The sequence below is a fragment of the Arvicola amphibius genome, chromosome 15 (assembly GCF_903992535.2).
Source record: "Arvicola amphibius chromosome 15, mArvAmp1.2, whole genome shotgun sequence".
Taxonomy (NCBI): Eukaryota; Metazoa; Chordata; class Mammalia; order Rodentia; family Cricetidae; genus Arvicola; species Arvicola amphibius.
The window spans coordinates 35,636,250-35,652,504 of record NC_052061.1 but is presented as its reverse complement, the minus strand read 5'-3'; the positions used below and the strand labels follow the sequence as shown (position 1 = coordinate 35,652,504).

The window sequence follows — 16,255 nt, the reverse complement described above, 5'->3', positions numbered from 1 at the left end:
CCTGAACCTGCAGTGTTGGGAGGAGACCATGGACGCCAGGAGCTTTCTGGCCATCTAGCCTAGCCAAAGCGGTGATAAACTAGTCCAGAGGAAGACCCTGACTCAAAAACTTAGGTGAGGAGCAGCAGAGGAAAACACTCAATGTCCTTTAGCCTCTCCATGCACACACATGTATACACACTTGCACACCAGTGTGTGGATATACACCCCCCCCCCCCAACAAAATCTTAAAAGCTGCTAAACAGTATTTGAGAGTACCGTTTTGAATCCAAGCAAAATAGAGTTGAGAAAATGATTTTTAACTCATTTTCAGCATTTGGAAAGCTATTTTCTCATGTTAGAAAACGCTACAGATTGTAATCATTATAGCAACTAGATGCGAAAAGGGACCAATGCAAGTGTTGGGAAAAGGAAATTAATAACCGTTTTCTTTGAGTTGTTTCTCAAAGCCACTAAGAAATACTAGGCTTGGGGCTGGAGAGATGGCTCAGTTGTTAAGAGCACTGGCTGCTCTTCCAGAGGACCTAGATTTGATTCCCAGCACCCACATGGTGGCTCACAACTGTCTATAACTTCAGTTCCAGGGAATCCGACACCCTCACACAGACACACATGCAGGCAAACCCCAATCCACATAAAATAAATAAATCTTAAAAAAAAAAAAAGAAATACTAGGCTAGAGCCAGCAAGATGACTCAGAAGGTAAAGGCGCTTGTTGCCAAGTCTGACAACTCAAATTGATCCCCAAAGCCCACATAACAGAAGAAGAGAACTCCTACAAGGTGTCTTGTGAACTCCCTACGTCATACACACATATGTAGACATAGGTATATACACAATAAATAAATGTAAAAAGTTAAGAAATGGTTATTGCTAACCTAGAGGGTGGTAGTCTCTGGATCTGTTGTTGCTAGTAAGATATGAAGAAGCTAGCATTGATGTTTGGATCCTAAAATTTTGAGTTGTCAGTAAATGATAGTTTCAATATATCTTCTTCATGGCAGATTTTATTTTCAGTAGAAATGATGTAAATTGCCCAATCATCTCAGAACACATAAAGAATAGATGAATGGGAAATGTGTGCCTGTGCCTGTGTGCAGGCAGCTGCCTTAAATGCATCCTCTGAGCTGACAGTTTCTTGGATGTACAATCTGCTTGTCTCCCTCTTTACATTTACAAAACTATGTATGGCGTTATAATTCATTGTGTTGGAGAACACCCAGATGATAATCAGTGGTAGAATGGATAAATAAATTGCAGGGGACAATTATATGTGACTTACAGTGAATAGCTATATACGCGTGCGCATACACACACACACACACACACACACGCATGCACAAATTAGATCACAGAAGCTAGACATGGATGGGTGCACACTGTATAATTCCATCCTTCCAAATATTATTCATCACGGTTAACTACTGTCTTAGTTAGGGTTTCTATTGCTGCGATGAAACACCATGACCAAAATGCAAGTTTGGAAGGAAAGGGTTTGTTGGGCTTACCCTTCAGCATTGCTGTTCATTGCTGAAGGAAGCCGGGACAGGAACTCAAATAGGGCAGGATCCTGGAAACAGGAGCTGATGCAGAGGTCACGGAGGAGTGCTGCTTACTGGCTTGCTTCCTGTGGCTTGCTTAGCCCACCTAAACCCAGGACCAACAGCCCAGAATGGTACCACCCACTGTGGACTGCGCCCTCCCCCATTGATCCCAAAATGAGAAAAATGCCTTACACATGAATCTCAAGGAGGTATTTCCTCAGCTGGGGCTCCTTCTTCTGATAACTCCAGCCTGTGTCAAGTTGACACACAAAACCAGCCAGTACAGCTGTTGTTATGCTCAGGGATGTTTGTTTAAATTGTGAAAGACTGGATTCTGTGACAGCAAGGTTTCCTGTGGTGGGTAGAAAGAGCTCAGCATTGTGAAGCCGGCTTGCTGTGTTTTGTTTCTTGTCCTGGGTGTTTAGTCCACAGGTCTAACCCCTGTAATGTAAGAATGCGTTAAGTAGTGCATTTGTGAGGACTTTTCCCTTTAATGATGTTTCTATTCTTTAAAAGTTTCATATTTTAATTTTTATTTATTCTTTGAACATACCATATATGTATACAATGTCTGTTGTTCATATTTATTCTTCACTTCTCTCCCTAGCCCCATTACATCTTCCTCCAAACTTCCAATCCTTTTGACTGATTGATTGATTGATCGATTGATTGATTAATTTATATCCTGTAGATGGAGGCTGCTTGTTTGTTTCCCGACTGCCCAGACCCAAAATAATTACACAGAAGCTATATTAATTGCAGTACTGTTTGGCCAATGACTCTAGTGTATTCCTAGCTAGCTCTTACATCTTCAATTAACCCATTCCTAGTATTTTATCTTTTACTACGAGGTTCATGATTTACTGGTAAGGTTCCAGGGGTGTCTGTCTGCTTTGGTGGCTACATGGCATCTCTTTGACTCTGCCTACTGTCTATCTATCAATTTCAGTCTGGCTATATTCTGCTCTGCTATAGGCCAAAGCAGCTTTATTCATTAACCAATAAAAGCAACACATATGCAGAAGGACATCCCACATCACTACCTATTGAGTCCAACTAGTGATTCCCATATGTGCATGGGGTCCTCCACTGAGGCATGGAAAAGCTACCAGTGGCCACACTCCACTTGAAAAGTGATTCTTCCAGGCCAGGCGGTAGTGGCGCATGCCTTTAATCCCAGCACTTGGGAGGCAGAGGCAGGCGGATCTCTGAGTTCGAGGCCAGCCTGGTCTACAAGAGCTAGTTCCAGGACAGGCTCTAGAAACTACAGGGAAACCCTGTCTCGAAAAAAAAACCAAAAAGAAAAAAGAAAAAAGAAAAGAAAAGTGATTCTTCCTTGCCTAGCAACTATCAGGTGCCCATAGCTCCTCTGGCTCTTACAACTGTCTGTGCCCTCTTTACCACACTGTGTGAACCTTAGATGCAGGCACTCACTGTGTTGTAGATGTATCAGTTGGGGCTGGACACGACAAGGTTACTTGTTGTTCTCTGTGTTTTGGTCACTCATGTTTTTCTGTAATGTTCTTCATCTGTTTGAAAGAGATATTTCTTTGATGAGGGATGAGAGCTATACTTACCTGTGGGTATAAGGATAAATATTTAGAATATACATAGGAATTATGCTGGTTTAACAAAGTGGCTGTTGTAGGTTCTGCTCTAAGATCCTTGACTTCAGCAGCCTTGGGTAGTTGGCTAGTTTCCACCAGCAGGCATGCTTTTTCTCTTGTTGAGCAGGCCTTAAGTCCCATCAGAGAGTTGTTGGTTACCCCCAAGGTATGTGTGCCACTATCACACCCTTAGGGATATCATGCCATGCTGGCTCATTGGTTCAGTTCATAAGCATCATAGCTGGGTAGGACTCTTAGCTGCTTCTCTTCTTTGGAAGTTTGAGTGGCTTTGTATGGTACCATGAAAATTAATCCTCAGGGAGGAGGCTTTCAAGTCAGAACCATTTTGGATCCTCTGGGTCTTGTATCTGAATTTAAGAATGTGTCTTCCACAATGGGCACTTAATATCCATTTCTGAGAAGCATCCAGGGGCAACAGAATTTTGGCTATTCTGGGACAACCATAAACAACAACTCCAAAGGAGGGTTCTCTTACCATGTATTCGGACCTTTGTTAGAGAGTCAGTGGCTCTTGAAGGGAATATTATCAGCCCAGATATATTTTAAATGAATTTTTATATTTATACACATAAATATATATTTATATATAGTTTAAATTTTATATATTTATATATAATAGACTTATTATATCTAAGCTTAGGTAGATAGATAATAGTATGATTTAATATGCACATGTGCAGATTTGGAGCTGTGAACCACAGATGAGAGAGACATGCAGTTTATCTTTCTGGGTCTGGGTTACTTCACTCAATATGATCTTTTCTAGGTTCATCCATTTGCCTGAAAATGTCATGATTTCATTTTTTTCAGCGCTGAATGGCATTCTATAGTGTGTGCACACTATGCTTTCATCAATTCCTCAGCTGAAGAACATTCACATTGTTTCCATTTCCCGCCTATTGAGAATAGAGCAGGAATGAACAAGGCTGAGCAAGTAGCTGTGGACTAGGAGTCCTTTGGGCAGATGCTGAGGAGTGCTATAGCTGGGTCGTGTGGTAGACTTTAGTTTTAGCCTTTGGAAGGTTCTCCACTCTGTTTTACAGACCCAGCAACAGTGAAAGAGGATTCCATTTCCCTACATCCTCTCTAGATTTGTTGTTCTTTTGTTGATCTTTGCCATTCTGATTAGGGTAAGATGAAATCACAAAGTTGTTTTACTTGTGTTTCTCTAATTGCTAGGGATAATGGTGTGTGTGTGTGTGTGTGTGTGAATGTGTGTGCGTGTCTACAAATATATGCATACTCACATGCACATGTGGAAGGCAGAGGTTAACATCAGGTATCTTTCTTTATTGCTCTCCACCCTAGTATGTGAGGCAGAGTCTCTCATTGAATCCAGGATTCATTGGTTGGCTAAACTGCCGGCCCCAAGCTCTGGGGACGCACCTGGCTCTTTCCCTTCCTCATGCTAAGGTTATAGGCACTCACCACCATGCCCGCCTGGCTTTTCCATGAATGCTGGGATCCAAACACAGATTCTCACGCTTGTCCTGCAGGTACTTTACCTACTGAGACATCTGGCCAGCCCTAGAACTATAATTCTTATACTCATGGCATAGCCGTAAGATTATATGCATAAATGAAAGCACTATAATGAAACAGACTATTTTGTACAATTGACATAATAAAATACCATTTTTTAAAAAATAATGTGAATTGGAGCTCACAGTTTACAAGAACGTCTGGCAGCTTCCTTTCTATCCTGTTACCTTCTTCTTATATGACTTTTAGTTTGCTGTTTGACTTTCTCAGTGTGTCAAGTCTAGAAGCTTCTAAAGTTTAAGCAAGTTTTTAACACTTGATGTTTTCCTCTGAAAAGGCAGTTCTACTCTGTAGTTTGATCTTGGAAAAGTTGCTTTCCTTTGTATATCTGAATCTTACTTTTCTCTAACATGGGTCAAATAAGAGGGTTCCTTCTGAAAATTCTCTCTTTGATCTACCTGAGCTAGAGGAAGTCACATCCTGCAGGGAAACATTGTTTTCAACAAATATTCAAGGGGAAGGGAGCAGAGGCCAATGTGAAACTGGTAGCATCAGAAATAATTCAATTTTAAAGATATCAAACACATAGAAAATCAAGAAGTATAACAGCTTGAGGGACAGGAGGATAGCCGAAGATGAAGCAGGATTATAAAATGACAATCTTTTTGCTCAGTGAGTGCCCAAAGAAACCCCAACTCACAACAAAAAGTCCTGTTGTGTTGATATTCTCCCTTTGCTCCTTTCCTGCTAATGTGGTGTTCAGCCTCACAACCCACAGGGGAATGGCTCCCTCTGCCACCACACAACTGTAAAATCAGAGGTTGAAGATGTGTGGGTGGCCGTCAGCTCTCACATTTACCTTCAGCAAGCAAGAGTAATTGAATAGAATTTTCTTCTCTTTAGACGTTCTTCTTGCTGCTTTGGCTTTAACTAAATGGCATAACAACAGCAATGCCAAGAACCATTATGTGTCAGGAGCTGGGCAAAGTATTCTTTGCAACTACTATCACATTTAAACTTTCTGATAAGCCCCTGGAGGTAGTTTCCAAGATGGCTCCCAGTTACCTGATAGTTATGTCCTGTTGTGGTTTTTCCCACACTGAAATGAGATGATCTGCATGGCCAGATGTGTAATGATTGTGCAACTTTTGGATTGAAAATAACATTGTGTTTATGCTTCTACATGATCTCCTGGCTTGCTTATGCCTGTCCCTATGCTTTGGGGGACATTCAAGCAGTCCTGATGAGAGGTCTATTAGAGGATCAATTGCACTGACATCCAGGCCCAGCTTTCCAGCTCTATGAATGAGTCATCTGGAATTTTCTAACCCTAGTGAAGGCTTCAGATTTTGTGGCCTTAGTGCCATCTTTGACTACATCACTAGAGTGTCCATGCCCAAGTCACCCAGCCAAGCTTTCTACAGTCTTTCAGGTTGCTGGAACTTGGGATATCAATTACAAGCCTGGTTCAGGGTCATGGAAGCAGTGTTGTTTGGTCAGTTGTGTGGCAGCGGGTAACGAGCAGAGCAGACATTGCTGTCATTGTCATTACCGAGGTCCAAGGTGCCTAACTTCCAGTTGTAATAATTCTAGAATCTTTGGGCTAGTAGAAATGAGATTTCACTGGGGATTTGGTTTATCTCCTTTTTTTTTTTCCTGAAAAGAAAAAATAACTTCTAACTGGGAAGAAGCATTTTTGTCTATCAAAGCTCCTATTTGTTAAAATGTGCTAAAAGGGCATGGGCCAACGAAGTGTATCATAAATGCCAAACACAGTGTTTGGCTCCAAAGATGTCTCAAGTTTGTTTACAGTCCGTATAATTCTCACTGGCTAGAAAGGATCTGAACATTTCTGAGAGTTAATTTTGGAGCAAATTGGCCATTTTCTGTTTCTCTTTTCTGAGAGAAGATGCAGGGTTTGGAACTGGAAGATGATAAAGGGGAGGCAGGCGGCGATACATTTGGAGGCGTCTAGGATGAAAGGCCAAGCGTGGAGATGACGGATGGAGGCATGAGTGTGGCCATCATGATAGTTATTAATGTGACAAGCACACAGTCCTGCAGCATCTGGAGACATTCACCGATTTAATAACACACATCAGGAAATTCTGCTTTCCCAAGCAGCAATCCTTTCTGAATTTGAACTCTTGTAGACTTGTCTCTATCATGAGTTCCTGAGACTGAAGAAAATATAACTCCCTATAGAAAATGAATTTTGTGCTTAAGAGCATCTATTCCCCAGCATCACACACAGGAATCCGGTGGTACAAATATATAAAGTCAGAGCTCTAGTGCAAATTCCCAAGTTCTGTCCTAAGGGTTAGCTGGGAACACATTTTCCTGGCTCTTCATCGTTCATTACATTTGAAAAGAAGCTATCAAGTCACAGACAGTGGGCACTTACTCAGCCTAAACTTTGTTAGGTAGAAATACAGAGGTTGAAACTTGACATTTAAGTTAAGGAAGACAAAGCAAAGCTTGAAGTGTTTAGTCTGAGAAGTGTCTGGGCCTCCTTAAAAATTCTTTGTGTGAGCACAATTTAATACCCACGCAGCTGGACAGTTATCTGCCAAGCCCCTTCTATGTGCCAGTGTTGTGTGAGCTTTATAGTCAAGGAGCTTGTGTTAATAGGTTCATGAGCAAATAAAGGCAATGCCATGCGTTTAATAATTTCACATAGTGGTCCAGCTTTTCCTTGCTGTTGCCCTAATGCTACCTTAGATTAGGGATGGTTACTCTGCACCATGCCGCTGTGTATTACAATCATGTAACTTGTTTTTATCTGATCCACCTGTCTCCATCTTCCCAGCACTGGGATTAGAAATGTGGGCCATTTGCCTGTTTTTCATATGTGTATTCATGCTTGTGGAACATACACATGTCAGTGACTGAGCTGTCTCATCGCCTGTGGTGGTTTGAATAAAAATGGCCCCGTGCGCTCATATATTTGAATGCCTTGTCAACAGGGAGTGGCACTTTTTGAAAGGATTAAAACGATTAGGAAAAAATTAGTGGCCTTGTTGGAGGAAGTGTGTCACTGGTGGTGGATTTTGAGGTTTCAAAAGTCCATGCCAAACCCACAGTCAGTCAGTCAGTCTGTCTGTCTGTCTCTGCCTATGGATCACGATGTGGCTCTCCGCTACTGCTCCAGCACCTGCCTGCACGTGGCCATGCTTGCTAGGATGACAATGGACTGACCCTCTGAAACTGTAAGCCAGCCCCCAGTTATGCTTTCTTTTCTAGGAGCTGCCTTGGTCTCAATTTCACAGCAATAGAATGGTGACTAGGATGCTATCCTTATTAATATCTTTAATTATGAAAAATTTAAAACATGCACATATTAGAAAGTATATTATGAACCAGCTTCAATAGTGCACAACATTCTCCATCTTTTGTTGTGTCTGCCTTGCACCACATACAAGCACATAGAGACACACTTTTTTTCTGGAGTATTTTAAGGTCAATATCAGACATGATTTCTCTTTACTTACAATTTTTCCCCAAAATTACTAATATATAATAACTTCCTTACAAATGCTCAGGTTCACTGCAGTGTGAGCCTACCTAATAATTTTTAAAGCATATTTTATGTTAGTTGATATATCTAGCAAGTACTTACAGCAACAGAGCCACTAAGCTTTGAGAATGGATAGGGTTTGATGTGATCTTAATTAGCTAAAAATTAAAAGTAATTAATTCACTGAACAACGATGATTTTTTATCTTTTATTATTCATTTGGGGGTCCCAGAAGCTAAATGAGGTCTGTCCTCATTTAACCTGGTTGGTTAAAGACTCTATTTCACGTTCAGTCTCTCTTCTCTCCTCAAGCAATTTATTGCTCTGCTAAGCTTTTCTTATTTCCTGTGACTTTCCCCACGTCCTGAATTTGGCCTAAGCCATGTTCTTATAGGAGGTTCTTGTTCATCCATTTCCCCTCTCTCCAACTGCCTTGCGGGAGGGTCTAGAAGCTTAGCTAGAACTAGGTCTGGTCTTTTGTTTATGGGTTCTCAGGGGTGTTGTGGGGTGCATCAAGTGAGATCTGTAATTCCTGCTTTATATAAGCAGTGAATATGTACAGTGTTAGGTTTCACCATACATAGGTATCCTTGTTTTTTTATTGCTTCTGGTAATGTTACCTCTCAAAGACAGAATTCCCCTCACTGAATAAAATTTGAAGATGCCCAGGCTGGTGAAAGACACTCATGGACCAATAATAGAAAATATGAAATGTTTATTACTTTCATGAAGGAGCTTCCCGAGAGAGCTCAGCAGACCTCAAGCCTTTATACGCCAATAGTTTCTTCTATATTAGCTCTTTTATAAGTCTCCATTATTTACCTACTGCTGCATAACAAAGTGTCCAAGTAGTGGTTTAAAACAGTGGGTATTTATTTTCCTCACAGTTCCCGTCTTAGGAATTTGGATGGGACACACCTGAATGCCCCCTATCTGGGCCCCTCTCGTGCAGCTCCAGGCGTGCCATTGCCTGGATTCGACTCTGTCTAGACACTACCTACAGCTCATTCAACTGCTGCCAGCGGGCCTCAGAAGACCCATTTTTAAGCACATCCACACCATTGTGCAGGCCTAGTTCACAGTTCACAGTACGGTTCTCTATGTAGGTTTCTGGACTACCCAACAATATGGCAGACAGTGATCTGAGAGAGAAAGAGCCAGAGGTACCAAGACAGACCTGTAGAATAGGACCCCACCACTCAGACCGTACTGTGTTCTCTGAAGTGCCTAAGCATAGCATGTATTCAAAGGGAGAGATGATTCAAGTATACAAATGCCAGGGAACAGATGGTACAGACTTATGTCTTATAAGCTTTCTGCAATAATCCCCTTTATCTTCCTTTATCCTGACTGGTCAGTTTGATGCCTGCCCATGATGTGTACCGTACTCGCTCTTATTCTACTCCTTGCTTTCTCTTTTCCCCATCCAGCCTTAAATTCTATTTTTTTCACTTTCTCCGAAAATGTTTGCATACTTTGCCTCGTGTCCTCAACTTCATTTCGGTTTTAGCTGAACACAATAAATATCCATTGTCGGTCTTTTGACTGAAATTCTTCAGTTCCTTGACTGGATGAAGCTCATTTTCTAGTAGATTCCTCAGGGAGTAGTGATGGCTTATCTTAGTTGTCAACCCGCACACTGCTGTGCATGCCCATGAGGGGTTTTCCTCACCAGATTATCTGAAGCAGAAAAACCCACCCTACGCCTAGGTCACACCTTCTGGTGGCAGTCCTCATCAAAGGACACGGGAGAGTGAAGCTTTGCCTTTTGACTGCTCGCCCTCATTCTTATTGGCAAGTCCGTCTATACTGTTGTGGCATTGCTTCTTGGGTATTAGAATCTACTTTTACCATAGACTGAAGATAGCAGCTTTCTAGGACCCCAGCACCCAGTCAAGACTGCTGAGACATCCAGCGTCATGAACTGAACAGCTATCGGATTCTTGGCCTTCCTGTTGTGAGAGCCATTGCTGGGTTACCCAGACTACATCCTGTAAGGCAGCCTAGTAAATCTCCTTTGTGTGTGTGTGTGTGTGGGGGGGGTTCATTCTATTGGTTCTGTCCTATTAGAAAACCCTGACTAATACAGAAGAGATCTTGCCTGCTGTCTTCCCTGGGTTTTTCCATGATCAAATGTGCTTCTGTAACCTCAATAACTTAAGAGCTTAACTAAATCTCTGGCTTGCTTCTTAAAAATCGTGAGTTTCCGTGGTTGCTGACCACTACAGCGCTTGCTCTGAGCTCTGGGCTCCCAAGCAGCCATCTGCGTCTACCTGCCATATTGATGTTCTAGCGGGACCTCGCCTGCCCTGAAGAGCTGCTCTCTGACATTTACAAGGTCTAGGAGACTTCTGACTGAGCGCACCTAGAGATAGAGATATTTGGGGAACAGAAGGAAGCGTAGTGGAAAGGCCTGAGCCCGGTTTTACCAAAAGCACAAAACTGGGTCGTGTTTGTTGATATTGTCACGAACTGTCCCTTAACGGAAACCAGTGCCATGGAAGAAATATGTAATGATTGCATGACACCACTCAAAGGCAAACTTGAAGGACAGAGACCAGAAAGAAGTAAACCTCTTTTGACAGGGGCTGCAGAATTTCAATATCTATCAGTTTTTTTATTGGTGAAAATATGAACCCAGACAGCACAGCTGCACTCCTGGACTGCCATGAGAATGCTTGACCCCGTCTGCCATTTCCTCCGAGAGGGGCTGAGAGAGGGAAAGATGCTAACGAGTTGACCAATTACCTTGCATCTATCACCTGTCATCATAAACAGCTGCTGCCTGTCAGCCCTACCCTGCCAGGGCGTAAGACAAATGCGACTGATGTCATTTTGGGCTCTTTATATATTTTTACTATGATTTGTTTAGAGCAGAGCCTTTGTGTTTATGTTTTGTTTCTAAAAGAGCATGTCATGTAGGCGGTGTGAAAGTGTATTCAAACTAGGAAAAATTGGGGTGAAGTGATGTCACACTGTTGCCTTAGTAAGTCAGTCTAAAAAGTCTAGGGACTACTGGGTCTGCACAAGCTGGCTCCGGGAGAAAATGAGCCCGAGGAGGTGGGTTCATCTGGACTCATTACCTGAAGGAGCAGGTGAACTGCATCAAAGGACTGGGTGACCATAGAACCAACTTGCACAGGATGGGAGCCCCCAAATCTGGTATGGCAGAGTATCACCTTGGGACACAGTGATCACAAGAGCTACGTTGACTATCTCAAAAGCCATAAAGACACACAGAGAGACATCCTAGCATGTAGATTTACGAGTAACTTATTTATGAGTATAAAATTTAAATGTTTCCATAAAACATTTTTCTTCTTTTTCTCCCTCTTGTTTCCTGCTGCTTGTATTTTCTTTTTCTTTTTTGTCTCTGTCCAGCTGTGAAGATGGGATGCCCCATGTTTAATCTGTTTGTAGGGTTGATTGTCATGAGGCAAATCTTTGAACTTAGTGGATCAAGTTCAAGTAGTAGAGATAACAGGTCTTTAGTGAGCAGTGCCTGTTTATTGTATTTGGAAGTTAAACACGGCAAACTGAAGGAATGGCTAGTGCCTTCATTCATGTCTTCCTGAGCAGAAAAGCCCGCAGTTGGCTTAACATGGATTCTTGACCTTGAGATAGGAATGCATCTAGTCACGTGGAATGCAACTCCTTGTTTAATGTGTTTTTGTTCCAAACATTTGACATGACTTTGAAGATGATTTTCTTAGCCTTCTCATATGTGAAAAAACTTAAGTAATGTAGAACATGGAGCTAGAGAGATGGCTCAGTGGGTAGGAGCACTGATTGCTCTTCTATAGGACTCGAGTTCAATTCCCGGTACCTACGTGGTAGCTTATAACCATCTGTAACTCCAGTTCCAGGGGATTCAATGCCCCTTTTTTTTGCCTCTGTGGGCATCTGCATGTATATAGTGCACAGATATACATCCAGGCCAAGCACCATGCGTGTTAAATTGTATGTCCTGTATTCAGGAAGCTATCATAGGAACTCCTTCAGCCTTTAAGATACTGCCCTTTGTTGGACGCCATTTGTATGTGGAGACTGTGAGTTCATTTCCCAGCCTCCCAGACCCAAATAATCACACAGAATCTAAATTAATTACAGCACTGTTTGGCCAATAGCTTAGACATATTCCTATCGAGCCCTTACATCTTAAATTAACCCATTTCTATGAATCTGTATAATCACCATGAGGCTGTGGCCTACTGGTAAGGTTTCAGGCGTCTTCCTCCTTCAGCAGCTACATAACATCTCCTGGACTCCACCTATTCTCTCTATATATCTCTGTTCAGATTTCCCACCTGGCTTTATTCTGCCCTGCCATAGGACAAAGCAGCTTCTTTATTAACTAATGGTAATAAAACACATTCATAGCATACAGAGGGGAATCACACATCAGGAAGTAACTGATATCTGCTGTAAATCCACCCCTTCTTATCCTTAGGTGAACAAAGAAAATATCTGAAAATGACAAGTAAAAGTCTTGAGGAATCCATGGGGGCTGTGCAGAGGGGGCTGGCCAAAGTGATCACAGGACTGCAGAGCAAAGTCTTGCCACCCATGAGCCCAAAAGTGGTCACAGAGGAAGAAGTGAACCGGATGGTAACGTATCATGGGATCTAAGTGTAAGATATATAGGGCAGTACACTTGGGTCAATGCTGTTTTTGTTCTTCCAGAACATCAGAGAATCACTGATTAATATCATTCCAGCCACCAGAATGTTGGAGAGCATGAATGCCCCCCAAAGCTGGAGGAGTTCTTAAATTCTTCAAGGTGCAGGGTTGGATTGGGTAATCAGTTGGAATAAGAGTCCATTTTCTGTTCCTATAGCAGATGTCAGAAACTGGACGACTTATAAAGAAAAGAAGTTTGTTTGGGCTTGCAGTTGCGGAGCCCAGGAAGTCCAGCTCTGGGTAACTCTGTCCAGTAATGGCCCCATGTGCAAGCACCCATGTGTAGATGGAAGGGACCTAAACTACCAGAGAACCATTAATTCCTTCTCTAGGACTTTGACATGTGACTGTGGGGGACACACCCAAATCATGGAACAATGTGATTAAACTTACTAAACGTTTCTGAATGGTAGGTAGAGCCACGTGAACTGCATTCGTGTAGTTCACTTGAGACAAATATCAGATTCTCACACAGCTCAGCCCAATAATCTGTTATTTGAGAACTGGCAAGAGTTGTTTTTATAATTTGCAGGACACAGAGCATTATAAAACATGGCTGATATCTGGGAAAATAGGTAGTTTTCTTTTAAAATAAAAATAGGTATATTTCTAATGAGTGGAAAAGTGATGTGTTAGGGACTGGATTATGAATCACAAGCTGTAGGAAAGAGTAGTAAAAAAAAGTGTGGTGCTGGCAATGATACTCCCTATGTTTTAAACCCAATCTCGAGTTACATTTTAATTAAATGAAGTCAGTCATTGCCTCTCGTGGTGGCTACTGGTCTTGTCTACACAAGGCTCTGGCTTGCTGTTGTTAAGATTTTGTTGTTTCAATTTAAGCCACACTATTGCTGATACCTCTTAACACTCTGTTACTCTGATCTGTGTTCCTGCCAAAAAGGACTTAAAACCAAGTTGAAAGCTGTGTTAGAGACAAGTCTTCATTTAAAAGGGCTCAATTGCAGAGATAAGCATTATTGAAGAGTTCTAGACCTTAACCTAAATCAGCTATGTTAGAGACAAGTCTTCATTTAAATGAGTTCAATTGCAGAGATAAGCATTATTGAAGAGTTCTAGACCCTAACCTAAATCAGCTGAATTACATACTCCAAGCTCTTATAAACAGTCTTGGCATAGACTCTGCCAATGATCATGCCCCCCTTGCATGTAAAGTAGGCCTGGACCAATAAGAACCTTTTAGAACAACAATCGCAAATGCACTACAGTGACAAGTTTGGGCAGCTAATTCTCTGCTGGGCTACTGTTATGTAAGTAACAAGTTACATGTATCTTCTCATAACATTGGTAAGAATTGAAGCCCTTTGTGTTGTGATTTTTGAGTGTGAATACGATCGGCTGCAAGACCCAGCTCTGACGCAAGCATACAGCTCCTTGTGAATACGTCCTTCCTTTCTAAGTGGCTGGATCACACCTCTAAGATCCTTTATGATTTACATATCCTTTTAGCACGGTTGTGCTCTAGTTAAACACCCCAGCGCTCTGCTTACCTGATCTGTAGGTTCAGAAACAGAGCTGTCTCTGCTCTTCAGATCTGATGTTTGGAAGTGGTTTTGTTGTGTGTGTTTTGTTTTGCTTTTTTTTTTTTTTTTTTTTTGGAGTTATCTTCCCAGAAATCTCGTGTGAGCACAGGTGCTCTGCTCTTTGGACAGATCCCTGTGCAGTCCCTTGGCTTATTTTCTCTGGGGTTCCTTTGTGTGCCTCCCTCGCAGCTGTAAGGGAGGGCTAGTGCATGCCACTTTCAGTTGCTGCATGCAGACCTCAGAAGTGCATGGGATTTCTCTTCTCTTGTATAATTTAGTTATCCTCAATATTTTATAAGGGAACTTAGTGGCATTCCACAATTATACTGAAAGCTGCACATACAAATTATTCATTACGGTGCTGAGGAGAATCCTTCCTTGGACTAACCATGCTGCAACTGGCTCTTGTTGAATTCTAGCTGACACCCTCAGAATTCCTGAAGGAGATGTCCCTCACCACGGAGCAGAAATTGGCAAGCACACGAATTATATGTCGGCCACAGATCACCGAACTCTTGGACATGGGAGAAACAACACATCAAAAGGTACACCAAAGGCTGGAGAGATGGCTCTGTGATTACAGAGGACCAGGTTCGGTTCCCCATCAGACAGTTCTCACTGCCTGTAACTGTCGGCTCCAGGAGATCTAATGCCCTCTTCTGGCCTCTACGGGCACTGCACCCACGTGTATAACACCACAACACGTAATTAAAAATCAAAATACAATCTTTTTGAAAAGCACATCAAGCTGAGCATAGACCACATAAATCTTCACAATAATAGATACTAAATAGAAAGCAGTGTTTCTAGGCTAGCCAATCCCTTAGGGAGGTGGCTTTGCCACTCCTTCCATATGTGTTGATCTCTGTGACCTGGTGAAGTTACTTCAGTTAATAAGAGCAAACCTTACGTAAAGTCACTTTTGACTAATTCTCCTCCCTATTTAGTTACTTCTGATTAGTACTTGACACAGTTGTTTACAGGGTGAGAGTAATTCTAAGAATTATATCAGCCAAGCCCAATTAAGCTCTCTCCTTGGTGTCCCATGCTGTCCTTCCTTCCTGAACTACCCACGAGTGAAGAGGGAGGGGGGAACTCAGGCATTTGCTAGCTGGCTTTGGCCCATTTCCAAGAAACTTTTAGCCTAAAAAAGTAGCAATGTTCCACATTGCTGTATTCTAGGGGCAACTACATGTTCTTGGCTTTAGGAGCGAATACTTATAACCCCACAAATATTTTCCTTCATGATGGTCTGGCATTAAATGATGCACACAGAAGTTGGAGCGTCGGCTCATCTCCTCCCCCCTGCAGACATGCTAACAGTCCGGTCTGCATGCTCAGACTGTGAACTCTTCATTCATGCTCAGTGTTTTCTTAGATATGGCTGAGTTTTTCCTATGTCACTGTGTTCTTGTTTTATCGGCAGGAGGTTTATTTCTTAAAATCTGAACCGTTTTTCATGTTCTTCTGAGTTCTTTCCCTTTAGGAACATCAATTATGAATGTGTTGGGCCTTCCTTGTCTGCCCTGCTGCTCTGACTTCTCTGCTCTAACCCACTTTTAACTTTGTGTTCATCTGTTTTATTGACATGACACTGAGCAGGCTGTCCTCTCTGTCCCTTCCTTTGCGTTATGTGTCTGTCTCTCTTAAGTGCAGCCCAGCAGACGCTGGTCATCTCTAGTCAACCGAAGCCTTGTCTCTTTTCTGAATCTTGTGATCCATTAGGGTCCGAGTGACCCTAATGTACTGATTTGTGGAATCTTTCTTCTTTTCTTGAAACTCTGCTTTCTCTCCTAAATTCAATCCTAGATCAGGGTCTCCTAAACATTGTTTTTTTTGACATATAACCCCTTTTTGTCTGAG

The 16,255-nt window shown here is 42.1% G+C and overlaps 1 protein-coding gene across 1 annotated transcript in view; it reads left to right on the top strand.

The window, feature by feature from the left end:
- Positions 1-16,255, top strand: part of Hydin (HYDIN axonemal central pair apparatus protein) — a 325,609-nt gene that overhangs the window by 17,479 nt on the left and 291,875 nt on the right. The window contains exons 2-3 of the mRNA XM_038312407.1: positions 12,622-12,779; positions 14,812-14,937. Coding sequence (XP_038168335.1) covers positions 12,645-12,779; positions 14,812-14,937 — 261 coding nt within the window. The 5' untranslated portion in view covers positions 12,622-12,644. The remainder of the gene's footprint in view (positions 1-12,621; positions 12,780-14,811; positions 14,938-16,255) is intronic.